General features: G+C 49.2%; 1 protein-coding gene across 2 annotated transcripts in view; it reads right to left on the reverse strand.

Annotated features, from left to right (window-relative positions):
- Positions 1-12595, reverse strand: part of phf2 (PHD finger protein 2) — a 20056-nt gene continuing 7461 nt past the window's right edge. Inside the window, exons 3-22 of one of the 2 annotated variants that reach the window (XM_057031575.1) lie at positions 10707-10821; positions 10466-10626; positions 9988-10129; positions 9707-9893; positions 9460-9622; positions 8389-8476; positions 8211-8317; positions 7968-8059; positions 7796-7885; positions 5758-6108; positions 5543-5659; positions 5316-5431; positions 5034-5212; positions 4842-4900; positions 4234-4400; positions 3549-3859; positions 3261-3356; positions 2603-2712; positions 2209-2524; positions 1-1811 (exon numbers count right to left, since the gene is read on the reverse strand). In XM_057031575.1, coding sequence (XP_056887555.1) covers positions 1723-1811; positions 2209-2524; positions 2603-2712; positions 3261-3356; positions 3549-3859; positions 4234-4400; positions 4842-4900; positions 5034-5212; positions 5316-5431; positions 5543-5659; positions 5758-6108; positions 7796-7885; positions 7968-8059; positions 8211-8317; positions 8389-8476; positions 9460-9622; positions 9707-9893; positions 9988-10129; positions 10466-10626; positions 10707-10821 — 3056 coding nt within the window. In that variant the 3' untranslated portion in view covers positions 1-1722. Of the gene's footprint in view, positions 1812-2208; positions 2525-2602; positions 2713-3260; positions 3357-3548; positions 3860-4233; positions 4401-4841; positions 4910-5033; positions 5213-5315; positions 5432-5542; positions 5660-5757; positions 6109-7795; positions 7886-7967; positions 8060-8210; positions 8318-8388; positions 8477-9459; positions 9623-9706; positions 9894-9987; positions 10130-10465; positions 10627-10706; positions 10822-12595 lie in introns of both variants that reach the window. The other variant, XM_057031574.1, reaches the window with a different exon arrangement.

Consider the following 12595-nt stretch of genomic DNA (forward strand, 5'->3'; position numbering starts at 1 on the left):
TGGAAGCAGGTTATGTTTAGTCATCAACACAGAAACTTTACATTGGACGTTGGACACCAACACGCTACAAAATAAAACTGTTTTTCCACAGTAACTGTATTGCAAAAGTAAAAAAAAAAAACCAAAACAGAAACAAAACTCTGGCAACAGTATGATACAACATTGTCCCTCTGCATCTGCTAGTTCTTCATGTATTAAAAAGTGTGAGCCGTGACTTCAAACATAATCATCTAAGTTCAGAAAAATAGAGATTCAGGTCATAAAATGATTGCAAATACTTTGATGTACAGAAAGGGAAGACAGCCGGGGCAGCTCGGGGTCCCTGGGACGCACGGGCCGAGCTGCAGGGAGCCGGAGCTGCTGGCACATGGATGCATTTCATATGTTGGGCATAGAAAAATAAAGCACAACAACGCGACACACCTTTGTACAAAACAGAAGCCGGACGGCTGTGACGCGACTGACGCCCAGCCGGACGCAGGTCCGAGGACACGACGGCGAGGTCGCGCGACGGAGCTGCAAATAATAACACTGCGGTGAAAAAGGGACAGATAGAATCTAAATACACTGGTTGGCTGAGCGGCGACTAAATGGAGGTTTTAAAAAAGGGCTAAAAAAGGTCAAACTTTGTACAACGTCTGCGATGGCTCAAACACATTCGTAGAAAATAACCAAAACGCGACTGCCGAGTGTAACTTTACTTCAATTAAATATACAAAAAAGAAGAAACAAAGGTGAAAGAAAGGACCCCCCCCCCCCTTCTAAAAAAATTCAGAATAATATATGTATAAAAAAAGCTACAAACATTAATAAATTACTTCACGGACACAGACACTTCACAAGGTGCTAATAAAAATAATTTCAATACCAGAACTGGAACAAGGGGCTGCTCATAGAAACTAAGTGTCTTTTATTTGTACAGGTTTTTTTTTAATTACCCACAAAGTGAACTTTATTTAAACAAAAGCACAATGCAATGTTCTTGTGTATGTAAGGCCATATGACGTTAAAACCTACCGCCTCCCACCAGACAAAATTATATGATATATAACCATTCTCTCTCTATATATTAGATATAATTTTGTCTCATGTGAAGGGGACATTTTCCCTTTCCAAACCCAGAATTCTGTTCATTGGAAGATAAAGTTTGGAGGAAAGGGCTTGACGCTGCTGCTCTTTTTGTGCTTTACAGTTGTTCCTATCTACGTCTGTACACAAATATAAATATGTGCTCTGAAAAACTGTTCCCATATAGACATGATGCTTGTTCCGACTCCCATCCAAGCTACTGGACTATGAAACGTGGTGGGAAGGAAAAGTGTTGCTCTTCTTCTTTTTTCGCTCACTAATAATAAGCTGCATCCATATGTTACTAATTATTGTGTAAATTCTCCAGATCACGATCCAAGCATTCATGCAACTAAATCCATGCAGGGAATACTTCACAAGAGTTGGAGGGACTATTTCTTGTCGCAGCGACCCCTTTAGAAACCGACAGCTGTAGTAAATAAGACGTGTTCTCTTATAAAATATTTATAGCAGGTTCTGTACATATTTTCAAAAGTCGTAAACTAGAAGCAAAAACCTAGTCGAGTGATACTTTCATAGAAATTGAAATGCGTGGTTTTATTTTGTTCGTTTTTTTTTTTTTGTTCTTTTTTATTGGCTTGTTGAACGGGGGAGCGAGGTTGGATAAAACCAGCTGGTGGTCCCCCGACGGCGCTACAGGAGCAGCTTCCCGTTTCGATGGATCTTTAGGATCTTTCCCAGTCTCTGTTTGGCCGTTGCCATTCCTTTCTTTAGTCGCTTTGCTGTGGAGAAAGCAAAGGGTCAGAGGTCAGAGGGGGCGGTCGCCTTCATCTGCTGGATCTGACCTGACTGTGCACTACAGAAAACAGCCCATTTAAAGGCCGCCAACTTCCCTCTCCTCCAGCTCTTCCGGGAGGATTCCGAGGCGCTCCCAGGCGTGTCCTGGTGGGACATGCCTGGATCGCCTCCGGGCTCCTCACCACCCTGCAGAGGAGACCCCTTCTCGACCTTTCGGACTGACTGTAAATCGAGAGCCCCGCCTCTCGACTCGGCTCTTTCTTTACCAGACCGACGGCGTCACCGCGCCCGCCAAATCTCCCGCTTTCCCTCCCTCCCTCCCTCGCCTCGTCTACATCGACCTTCCAACAGGGTGTCGACTGGACACGGGTTGAGACTCACCTTTGGCCTCGGCCGTCGCCGTGTGGTCGCCCTTGGCGACGCCGCTGCTGTTGATGCTTGTGAATTTGGCGCTGTTGTGGTTGCTGCTGGGCGAGTGGATGGACGATTGCCTCTGGTTGAGGAAGACGCCGGGGGCCATGGGCTTCGGCCCCTCGGGCGCTCTAACAGTCTCGGCGTTGAAGGCGTAATCGCTCAGGCAGTCGTCTTGGGACTCCGGGTTGGGCTCCGGCGAGCTGCTGTCCCGCGAGTTGCTCTGCGGATGCTCGATCACCTTCCGCTTGGCGCTTTTCCTCTTCTTCTTCGATTTCTGCTCCTCCTGTTGAAACAGGTGTCACGGGTGAGCCGGGGCGTGCGGGAGCACCCGGTGCGGCGCCGCGGTGAAAGCCGGACCCACCTGATGCGACAGCTTCGCCGCAGCCGCCGCCAGGCCCGTTTCTATGGAGGCCACTCGGGCGCCGTCCCTCGCCGGACGCTCGTGGCGAGGAACCGAAGGTCCAACGCGAGCTGTCGGGACATCAAGGTGTCAGGTTAGCACAGCAAACATTTTGATTTGTGGGCCACAATGGGTTCTAACATCTGACAAAGGGGCCGGACCAGGAGCAGATGGATGGATGGAGTGCTTTGGTAACCTCACCTCATTGGAGAAAAAATACACATCTTGGGATATGGAGAAAACATGTGCTTTAATTTCAAATGAAAATGAAGAGACAAAATATCTGACTTTGGAATGAGTCTTAAAACACTTAAAATGAAATGAATAAAATGTGCCTTTTTAAAAAAAATTAATAACCATTTCTATTTTAAAGCACTGAAAGTTCTGTTATCCTTCAGGATATCACCATCACTCTCCTCCTGACTGTCTTTTTTCTAGTGGGAAAACACCAGAATTGCAGTGAAAATTTAACATTAACAAGGTTTATTCATTTAATTTTTCAAGTTTGGCGGGCCGGATTAAAACGTTTAACGGGCTGCGTGTGGCCCCCGGGCCTTAGTTTGCCCATGCCTGGGTTAGCAGGTCAATACACGCGCTCTAGGCGGCGCCGGCGTTTTACCTGTGGGGTTATACGGAGTGTCGTCGCTGCTTTTGCGCTTCTTTGATCTGGATTTAAAAACGGGATTATCCTCTTCGGACTCCAGCGAGGGGTAAACTAGAACCAAAAAGATCCACGTCAGGTTCTCGGTGCTGAGAGGAAATCAGTGGTTCTTATCGGTCGGAGCTCAGAACCACCGCTTTTGCGGCGGTGGACGTCTCCAGGGTGCGTTTGCTCCTGACTCAGTGTGTGAAAACCGGCATAAAAACGGGAATTGGCGGGGAATTGGGAACGGGAATTAGCGCTCACCGTAATCCGAGTCTCTGAAACACGCCTCCAGGTGATCCTGGTCGTCATCGTAGTCCTGACTTTCTACGCTGCTGCTTTTCCTGGTCTTTTTACAGAGGTGTTTGGTCGGCCGCTTCATGTCGCCGCCGCCGAAGCCGCCGCCGCCGCTCTTCTTCCCCGCCGCCGCACCGTGCGAGTTGTTCTTCAGCTGGCTGTGGTTTTTGGACTGACTGTTGCTCCACGGCTGCTGCAGGCTCTCTGAAGACGACAGGTTGGCCATGGACAGCATGCCCTGAATGGCCTCCTGCGTGCTCGGAGACGCAGGCGGCTGACTGCAAGATGGTGAACAGAACCCCCAGAATGGGTCGAACGCCGGAGGAGGAAATTCACACAGATGCTGGAGGCCCGATAATGTGCGGTTTAGTCCCAACCGTGCGGCCCGGGAGCCCTCGCTCATGGACACCTGCGTGCAGTGTGCAGAGGTCCGAGACTAAACCCAAGACCGGTATCGCGGGATTAATCGCAGTATCCCAAGCCGCAGGTCGGGTAAACTGTTGTCATTATCGGTTCTCCAGCTCTCAAACCATCATTAAAGTGTTGAGTGATTGAGAAGGTTTACGGGTGTTAACAGTTTAGAGGTGGGAGTCAAGGGGAAGCTGAAAGGGACGAGACAGGAAGTGACGATGGGAGGGGGAGGTCAGGCTACCTGTTAGTGCTGTAGTCAATCCCACCAACTTGCTTGCTTGCCTGCAGCAGATCCAGAATCCCTGCAGCACTGTGGTCCTTTTTCCTAACCTTCAAACTGGACCCTTTCACCTCCGGCTTGGACTCCGTGTCTATGTGCAGCATCTCCTCATCCGAAGACTCGGCGGTCTGAATCAGGAAGACGCCAAGAGGGGAGCAAACGATGAGAGGTGCAGATAATTCCGGCCGATTTCTCCCGGTTTAATAAGTCACAGGGGCTCTTTTTTAATGAATAATACGCTGCAGACAGACTCAGTTCTAATTAAAGAAGACAGAAAATAACGCAGAGTTGTTGTTTTAGGTAGACAAGGAGGTTTTAGGAACACTTTCCTCAACGAAGTGTTTTACGCCTGTCACTTTCTGTTCTGCAGCTTTCCCGCGGTCACGAACGCCACAACAATCCCAACTCAGCTTTAAGAGGGTGAAACGTTTCATCTCTGCTGTTTGGTTGTGGCAACAAAACGAAGGAAAACAGAAGCATTTCTTTGTTTACACTGCAGTTGAAAAGCTACCAGAGCAACACAGCTTTGGTGTCCAGGTGGTTGATGAAGGACAGGACCTGATACGTACCCTGCTCACCAAAGGCTGGAACTTGGACTTCTTTGATGGCTGAAGGGGTTCTCTGAGGTCTGAGAAAACTGAGAATTACAAAAAAGAAAAAAAGCCCAGATAATATAAATAATAAACCCATCGCCATCTAAAATGTCCCTTCGTGTCGTCGTGCGGACCGCCGAGACATGGGACAAGGTGGCGGGGACTCACGGGACTGATCCCTCCTCGCCGAGGTCTTTTTCCGCCTGATGGGGAACTCGTCGATCTTCAGCTCCCCCTCGTCCGAGACGTACTCGTATTCGTCCCTCACGGGCTTGGACTTGTTGTCCTTCAGGTTTTGCAAGGATCCGAAGACGCCGGAGTTGGTCTGAGGCTTCAGGATCTTGGAACTGAAAAGGAAACGCCAGAATGATCAGAGCAGCTCTCCCGCCGTGCGCGGACAGCGAGGCGGCGGCGGCGGCGGCGGCATCACGTCGCTTGGGCTAAACGCACCTGAGCATTTTCTTGTGGGACATGGTAAAGCTGAATTTGTCCTTATTGCTTGACAGCAGCGTCCGGTCCACTTTGCTTTCTTCCTCCATCTTCAGCAAAGAATCCGGTTTGCTGTTCTGTGGGAACCAGACGAGCAGAACCACTTAAACCGCGGCCGCATCAGCGGCTTCGCTTGGTGACAAACCGGCGTTCCGGCCGCCACGCGAGCCTGGATTTGTCGCGCTCACCTTATATTTCCATTTTGCTTCGGTCTTATTTTTGCTCTGTTCTCTTATTTCAAACTTCTCCATGTTGTTCTGTTTTGGTATCTCCTTTGCCGACATGCTCAGGAGATTTTTGACAACCTGGGAAAAGAAGGCGGAGCATCAACACAAGACCAGCCACAGAAATGGCGTCGCCCAACTCAGGGGGGGGGGGGGGGGGGGGGGGGGGGTTCGCCCACCTTTGCCTTCTTTGAATCGTCCATTTTACTTAAAATGTCCTTTGCGTGTGACTCGAGAGCAGCGAAGCTGGACGCCTTCAGAGGCAGCGAGGTCTCTTTGAATTTCTTTGCTTTCTTCTTCCCGCCTTCCTTCACCTTGGGAGTCTTGGGGGCCTTCGGCACCTTCGGGGGTTTCGGAGCCTTGTGGGCTTTGGTGGACTTTGGTGTTTTCTGCCGGGCTTTGACTCGGCTTTGCGACAGCACTTGAGCCGGGGAAACCGGCTCCTCCGGGTCTGAGTGGGCGGATGCTGGATGCTCGACCGGTTCCGAGGGAGCAACGATGGGCTCGTTCTTGACAGCTTTGTTTGCATTCTGCAAGAGGTGAACAACAACAGAGAACCGGAGAAAATAAATACCACCAACAACAGGAGCAGCAAAATGAACCGACCAGTTGGAAGACCACGACCGCCCGAGGTTCCGGCCAAGAAGGCCAACCAATCGGTACACTTCTAAAGCGCTCGCGGACCTCCTGCAGACACAGAGCCACGACCAGATGTTCCGACCCTTCAGAACTGGTATCTCTGAGAGACGGGCCACTCGTTTTGGAGGCTTTTCCACTGGAGGGAACAGGGTTCTACCCTGATAATGCTTAGAGACCGCTCAGAGATCCAGAATGCAGTAACGAAAGCAACGACACGGTGAAAGGTTCAAGAGGGGGAAGCGTTTGCACAGTGACTCGGTTTCATCAGACCGGAGAAGCTGGAGGAGGAGACAGGAGTGCAGCCAGTGTCACCACTGCCATTCTAGGACCCTGGACCCAGACTGGTCCGACAGCCAGATCGGGGAAGAGTCCTGGTGGTTGGTGGGAACATCCTATAGATGACCCCTCAACGCATAATTTTTTTCAACTTTGGATCATTTTACTGGACTTACTGTGGGTGCTTATGAGCTTCCTTAGCATTTGCGTTTTTTGTCAGCGCAGGTACCAGGCAACAGCAGAGAGGAACCCAACAGGCGAAGCGTCAAGAGCGCGATTATTGAGACGGGGAAGCAGCAGAGTGGAAATTTCAAATAATAAAACACAAGAAAGGGTGAGAGAAGAGCGGGTTGTTGTTCAGTGAGTGTAGCGTAGCGTAACGTGGCGTAACGTCGCGTAACATAACGTAATGTAGCACAACGTATCGTGGTGTAACGTTGCGTAACATAGCGTAATGTAACGTATCGTAGCGTAACGTATCGTAGCGTAACGTATCGTAGCGTAACGTATCGTAGCGTAATGTAACGTAGTGTATCGTGGCGTAACGTTGTGTAACATAACGTAGCATAACGTATCGTGGCGTAATGTATCGTGGCATAACGTATCGTAACGTTGCGTAACATAACGTAGCATAACGTATCGTGGCGTAACGTTGCGTAACGTAGCGTAACGTAGCATAACGTATCGTGGCGTGGCGTAACATAGTGTATCGTAGCATAACGTATTCTTTTCTGGATCAGTCAGTTTCATATTTTGTGTGATGTCTTTTGTCTTGTTTACTTCTAGTGATTGAAGTTGTGTTCCGTTTGTCTCCGTCCATCCTGTGTCCCCCGTGTTTGTCCAGTCCAACCTTTGCTTCAGTATCTAGCTCAGTGAGCTCTCCTGTCGCGTGTTGGCATTTTGTTAACTCGTGTCTTCTCTGCATTTAAGTGGGATTACTCTGGATTTCAGATTCAATATGAAGCTTAAAGTCTTGTTGTTGAGCCAAATTGCACAATGGAGGGCAACACAAAGACAAACGGTTGTTTATACAGTAGGACTTTTAGTTGCAAGCTGAGCGTCTGAAGTGGTTTGTCCGAGTTTTGGTGCGTTTAAATGTCTGTCAATTGGGCCTGGAGGATGAGTCCCTTTGTAAAATAACAACCAAATATCAACCTCGTACAGCAGCGAGTGGAGGAACTGGATCAAACTGATTCATTTAGCTTCATAATCGGCCCGATGCGACGTAGATTAGACCGATTTCAGTGGGTGGAAGCGTCAGGTCTCAGACAGGCGCGGCAGAAAAGAGGGAACACAAAATACCTCCGAGAGTCTGATCTCTTTGGCCAGATCCTTGATGAGCTGGGATGGCTTCATGTTTTCTGGAAGCTCGTCTTCGTGTTCCAAGAGGGCCTGAAACGAGGAGCGTGGACCTTGCTGAGATTCTCCACATCTTCACACACACACACACACACACACACCCAGGTGTCCGTACCTGTTTCTTTGTCCAGGATCTGAAGGCTCCGTTGATGATTTTGGCACCATTGAGCAGGTACGGGGCAGGTTGCTTATTAACTTTATGCAACGCTGAAAAAGATAAGAAAAAAATCACACTTTTTCAGTCTCACAGCTGGATTTGGCTCCTCTGGGGGACCTGATCTGTTGTCCACATAATCTCTAGCTTATTCACAAGCGCATCATTAAACAAAAGAAAATGACAGAAGTCCATTGATTTTACCTTTGAATCGCTCCAGCAGGTGTCGTCCCACGTACCAACATGCGGTTTCAAAGTTGGGGAACGGAGTGAGCGTCCTGATCTTTAACCTCTTCTCGATCTCATACGCCCTGAGGGGGATAAACACGTTGGTCCCAACTGAACAGAAGCCAGAACCGAACCTTTAAGCTTGTGTCCAGACCTCATCTGCATCTCCACGCTCAGGTTGTGGATAAAGTGCCCAGAAAAGGCCAAACAGTCGACCGGAGTCAGCATTGCATTGATCCAACCTGCGGAGTAATACACACCCGGGTAAGCCTATTTTATCCTTCACTGCCTTCACAGTAGTGTGTGTGTGTGTGTGTGTGTGTGTGTGTGTGGTGTGTGTGTGTGTGTGTGTGTGTGTGTGTGTGTGTGTGGTTCTCTGCTAACACTGGGGAACACAGTTTTTGTTGAGTCTGGCTGTTTTTGACTCATTTCTGGCCGCAGGATCCAAAACTGATTTCAGTTTTTCTCTATCAGATCAAGTTTTTGGAGTCCAGATCCCCTCAGAGGTCGGTAGTGCCGCCCTCCTGGGAGCTGCACACACCTCTCTCCACACCGGCTCAGGTGTGACTGCACCAACAAGTTGCCACACAGCTGGAGAGGAGTCCAGGTGTGACCAGCAGGCAGGTCTGACTGCAGCTAATCAGAGGAATTTGGCTTATCTGGACCTGCTGGGAACAAACTAACTGTAATATTTAGAATCAGCATAAAAATCTACCTGAAAGGGATTTTTTCCCCAAATTGTTCCCCAGTGTGATCAACACAGCAGCCCAGACACGTCGGGATTCTGTCCCACCAAGCAGCTCGAATGAGATTGGGTTTATTTACGCCTGCTTCCTTCTTCCCGATTGGCTACATTCCGTCCGGGTCACAATTCACAGCCGGCTTTTATTGAGCAAGTCAAACGGACACGACTGTCGACCGTTTTCAGAGGCGATTATCGGGACAAATTCACTCTTGAGTCAGACTACAGGATAATTAGAAGATAATCTCATTAGACACAAGATAATCGGGCATTTGCTCTCCTCAAAGAGGGGGGGTGGGGTAGGTAGGTGGAATCGGTGGTGGTTAAAGCACTTGGAGCTGTCTTAGTCCCTGAAGTAGACCTGGAACCTGCTTGTAGCGCCCGGTCAGTGCTTCTAACTGTGGGATTTCATTAAAAACAACAACCTTTTTTTCATTTCTAAAGATCTACTCAGCCTCTCCAGGAAGGGGCTGCGAGTCTGACCTGATGGGATGAACAGAGTCTGGCCTTGCTTCAGAGTGCATTTGTAACACTTGTCCACCTGGTCTGCGAAGAACATCTCGCTGTGGTTGGACGAGGACCTCCAGCGCTCGTACAGGGACAGGTTCGCAGAGGTGGGCTTGATCAGGAAGAAGATCTGCTCCCCCTGAAACCATCAACATTTCCTGGGATTAAAATGCGATCTATGAGGGTGGGGGGTGGGGTGGGGGCACCGGACCCACTGACGCACCTTCAGAACGTGATACCAGACCGAAGCCCCCCCACACTCGATGTGGAAGTCTGTGTAGCTGTCCTTCACGCAGATGAGACAGTATTTGGTGACCTTGGGTTTCCCGAGCAGAGCGTCGTCGGGCCAGTAGTTTTCCACCCAAGACAGCTGCCGAACAATCTGCGGACTCTCAACTATGTTGTTCATCCTGTCCGAAACCACAACAACAACAACGACAACATCAACGCGGATGAAGAAGGCGGCAGCAAGGAGCCGAGCGCGGCCGCGGTTCTGGAGCCTACCGCGTGTCGGAGAACTCGAGGTTGATGACGTTCAACACTTTCTTTCTGTTGGTGCTGTAGTAATAATCAACAAACTCTTTGAGCTTCATCTTGCTGTCGGTCTGCTTGGTGACGTCGACCACGTCCACGACGACGTCAGGACCTGAGAGGAGGTCAAAGGGCACAGAGGGGACAGGAAGAAGGAGCAAACCTATTACTGCACTTTTCTTGTCTCCCTAAAGACCGTTATACTGGGAGGATCATGACAGCCGGATCATTACAACATTTAAACCAGTCGTTGTTGGTTGGTGGTTCCTCAGATGGTTCCTCATGCCACCAGAAAGATCCAGCTCATCATGTGATGTTATTAACAAAATGAAGCGTTTCCTAAGTTGGTTCCGTTGAGCTCAAATAAAAGCGGCTCAAGAGTGTTTTCAGCAGTTTAAAACCGGAGTGGATCCTCAAGCATGGAGGCGCTGGACCAACGGTGGTTCCTCACCAACGTAGTTCTCCACGTCACTGATGTAGAAGGTCGGGGGCGGCATCGCCAGGCCCAGACCCTCTTTCTTCTGAGCCAGGATGGGCTCGCTGAAGCCGTCCTGCTCCAGGTGCTCCACGGTCAGCTGGGTGCCGCTCAGCTTCACCAGCACATCGTCAGCGCTGCACACACGACATCAGGGGAGTTTAGGCGAACTCTTCCACTTGTGTATGAGACCGGGGTGCAACCATAGTGTGGTTACCTTGGAAACGTCCGACTGCGCAGCTCCTTTATAAACACCTGGCTGCCGTTCTGAACCGCTTTGATATCTGTGCTTTGTCCTGTGTCATATTTACTCCAGTTCCGTTTCTTTTTTACTGAAGGAGAAGGAACAAACAATCACAATACATTTTACACACACACACACACACACACACACACACGTACGCACACACACACACACACACACACACTTAAATTAGCACCAGGAAATTTCAAGCAGATGTGAGCAAAGCTGTAATCTCATCATCAAACTGAAACAATAATTCAGTTTTATGCCGACAAATGAGAAAATACAAATAAAAACCAGCCCTTAAACAAAGCCGGGGAATTTGCAGGACTATTGGACAGCTCCTCACGCTAGATCATGATCCCAGGTCGGGTAAAATGCACATACGAGGCCTCCAGCTGGTCTGTCCTAAACAGCAAGTTCAGCCACTGCGGGTTACACCGTTACCATGGCAACAGATATCCACAGACAGAAGCAGTGGTGACCTGGAAAACCTGGACCCGTCAACCACAACAGGACAGGTTCTGGATTTGAAGTGGTCCATATTCCAGACCAGAGCGTCGGTGATAACGGTTGTCCTGCAAACGGTTCGACTCATCGGGTCGCACGTCTGCGTTAGTGAGCTACTGAACAACAAGAGCGACCCCTGCAGGAGAAGCCCAGCAGCGCCGCCCGGGGGTGGGGAAGAAAACATCTCTTCAGACGCAGAGGCCGAGCAGCATCGAGAACGTGTCTCCTCTGCGTCACCCTGGATCACCCTGGAGACCCGGTTCTGATGAAGCTGGATCAGCAAAAGTCTCCAGATGAGAGACGCTGGACTCACCAAGGGTAGGGAGTGGGGGGTGAGAAGGTCAGGCAACAGCTCCAGCTGTGCATGTGAACCCAGGACACATCTGGTGAGGACTGGACTTCATAAAAGACTTGAAGCAAAAAAGCCGACATGGAAACGAGGCCAAATGACTCAACTGCGCATAAAAATAGGAGTGTTGACAAATACGGGCAGATATTCGTCCCTCATAAAATGCCATCAGGAGGGTACACATGTTCAGCCATGGTGGGGCCCTCCGCCCAACACCATCCAGTCCGGGATGACATGAAGAGACACAAGGGTCTGAGGAAGGATAGCTCCGGAGAGCATCTGTGGTTAGTTCCCTAACAGCGTTCCTTCACAAACTGTGACAGTGAACTGAAGAACCAAAGCTGTTTCGAAGGGAAAACGAGGTCACACATGGTCTTAGCGTTCTTAGTGGTGCTTTAGCACACCTAGCTCACCTTGGTACTTGGTGGAAGCACCGAGAACAGGGGTCGCCAACATGATCGCCCGTGAGGACCACGTAAATAGCCCGCACTAGCTGCATCTATTTATTTTATTTTTGGTATCCTTGTTTAAATCACACTTATATGTAAACTAGAACTGGCAATATATTAATTTAATTTATTTCTTTTAAAAATGATGAATATAATTAATGCTGTTCAAGGGTCAGTATTGTGCGCATGCCCAAAACGTAGCGTTTTTGGAAAGAAAAAAAACAAAACAAGATGATTGACCCCAAAAAAGTTTGCAGAAAAAAGAAAGAAAACTCATCATTTTCACGATGAATGGGAGTTTTTTGTTTTACCAGTATGAAAGGAGCCTGCGTGTGTCTCATTTGCAGGGCGACACAACGCGGAGAAACATTTCACAACTTGCCACACGAGCTACCATGCTAACTACCCACCGGGCAGCGCACTACGAGCAGAAAAAGTTTGTGATATAAGGCAGCTTTGAGCAAACGGCAATCTTTTTCACGACAGCGGTGAAAAGCTCCCTAAAATCAACCGCAGCCTCATTTATTAACATATAGTAAACGCTACATTTAGCA

This window comes from Takifugu flavidus, chromosome 4, assembly GCF_003711565.1.
Source record: "Takifugu flavidus isolate HTHZ2018 chromosome 4, ASM371156v2, whole genome shotgun sequence".
Classification (NCBI taxonomy): Eukaryota; Metazoa; Chordata; class Actinopteri; order Tetraodontiformes; family Tetraodontidae; genus Takifugu; species Takifugu flavidus.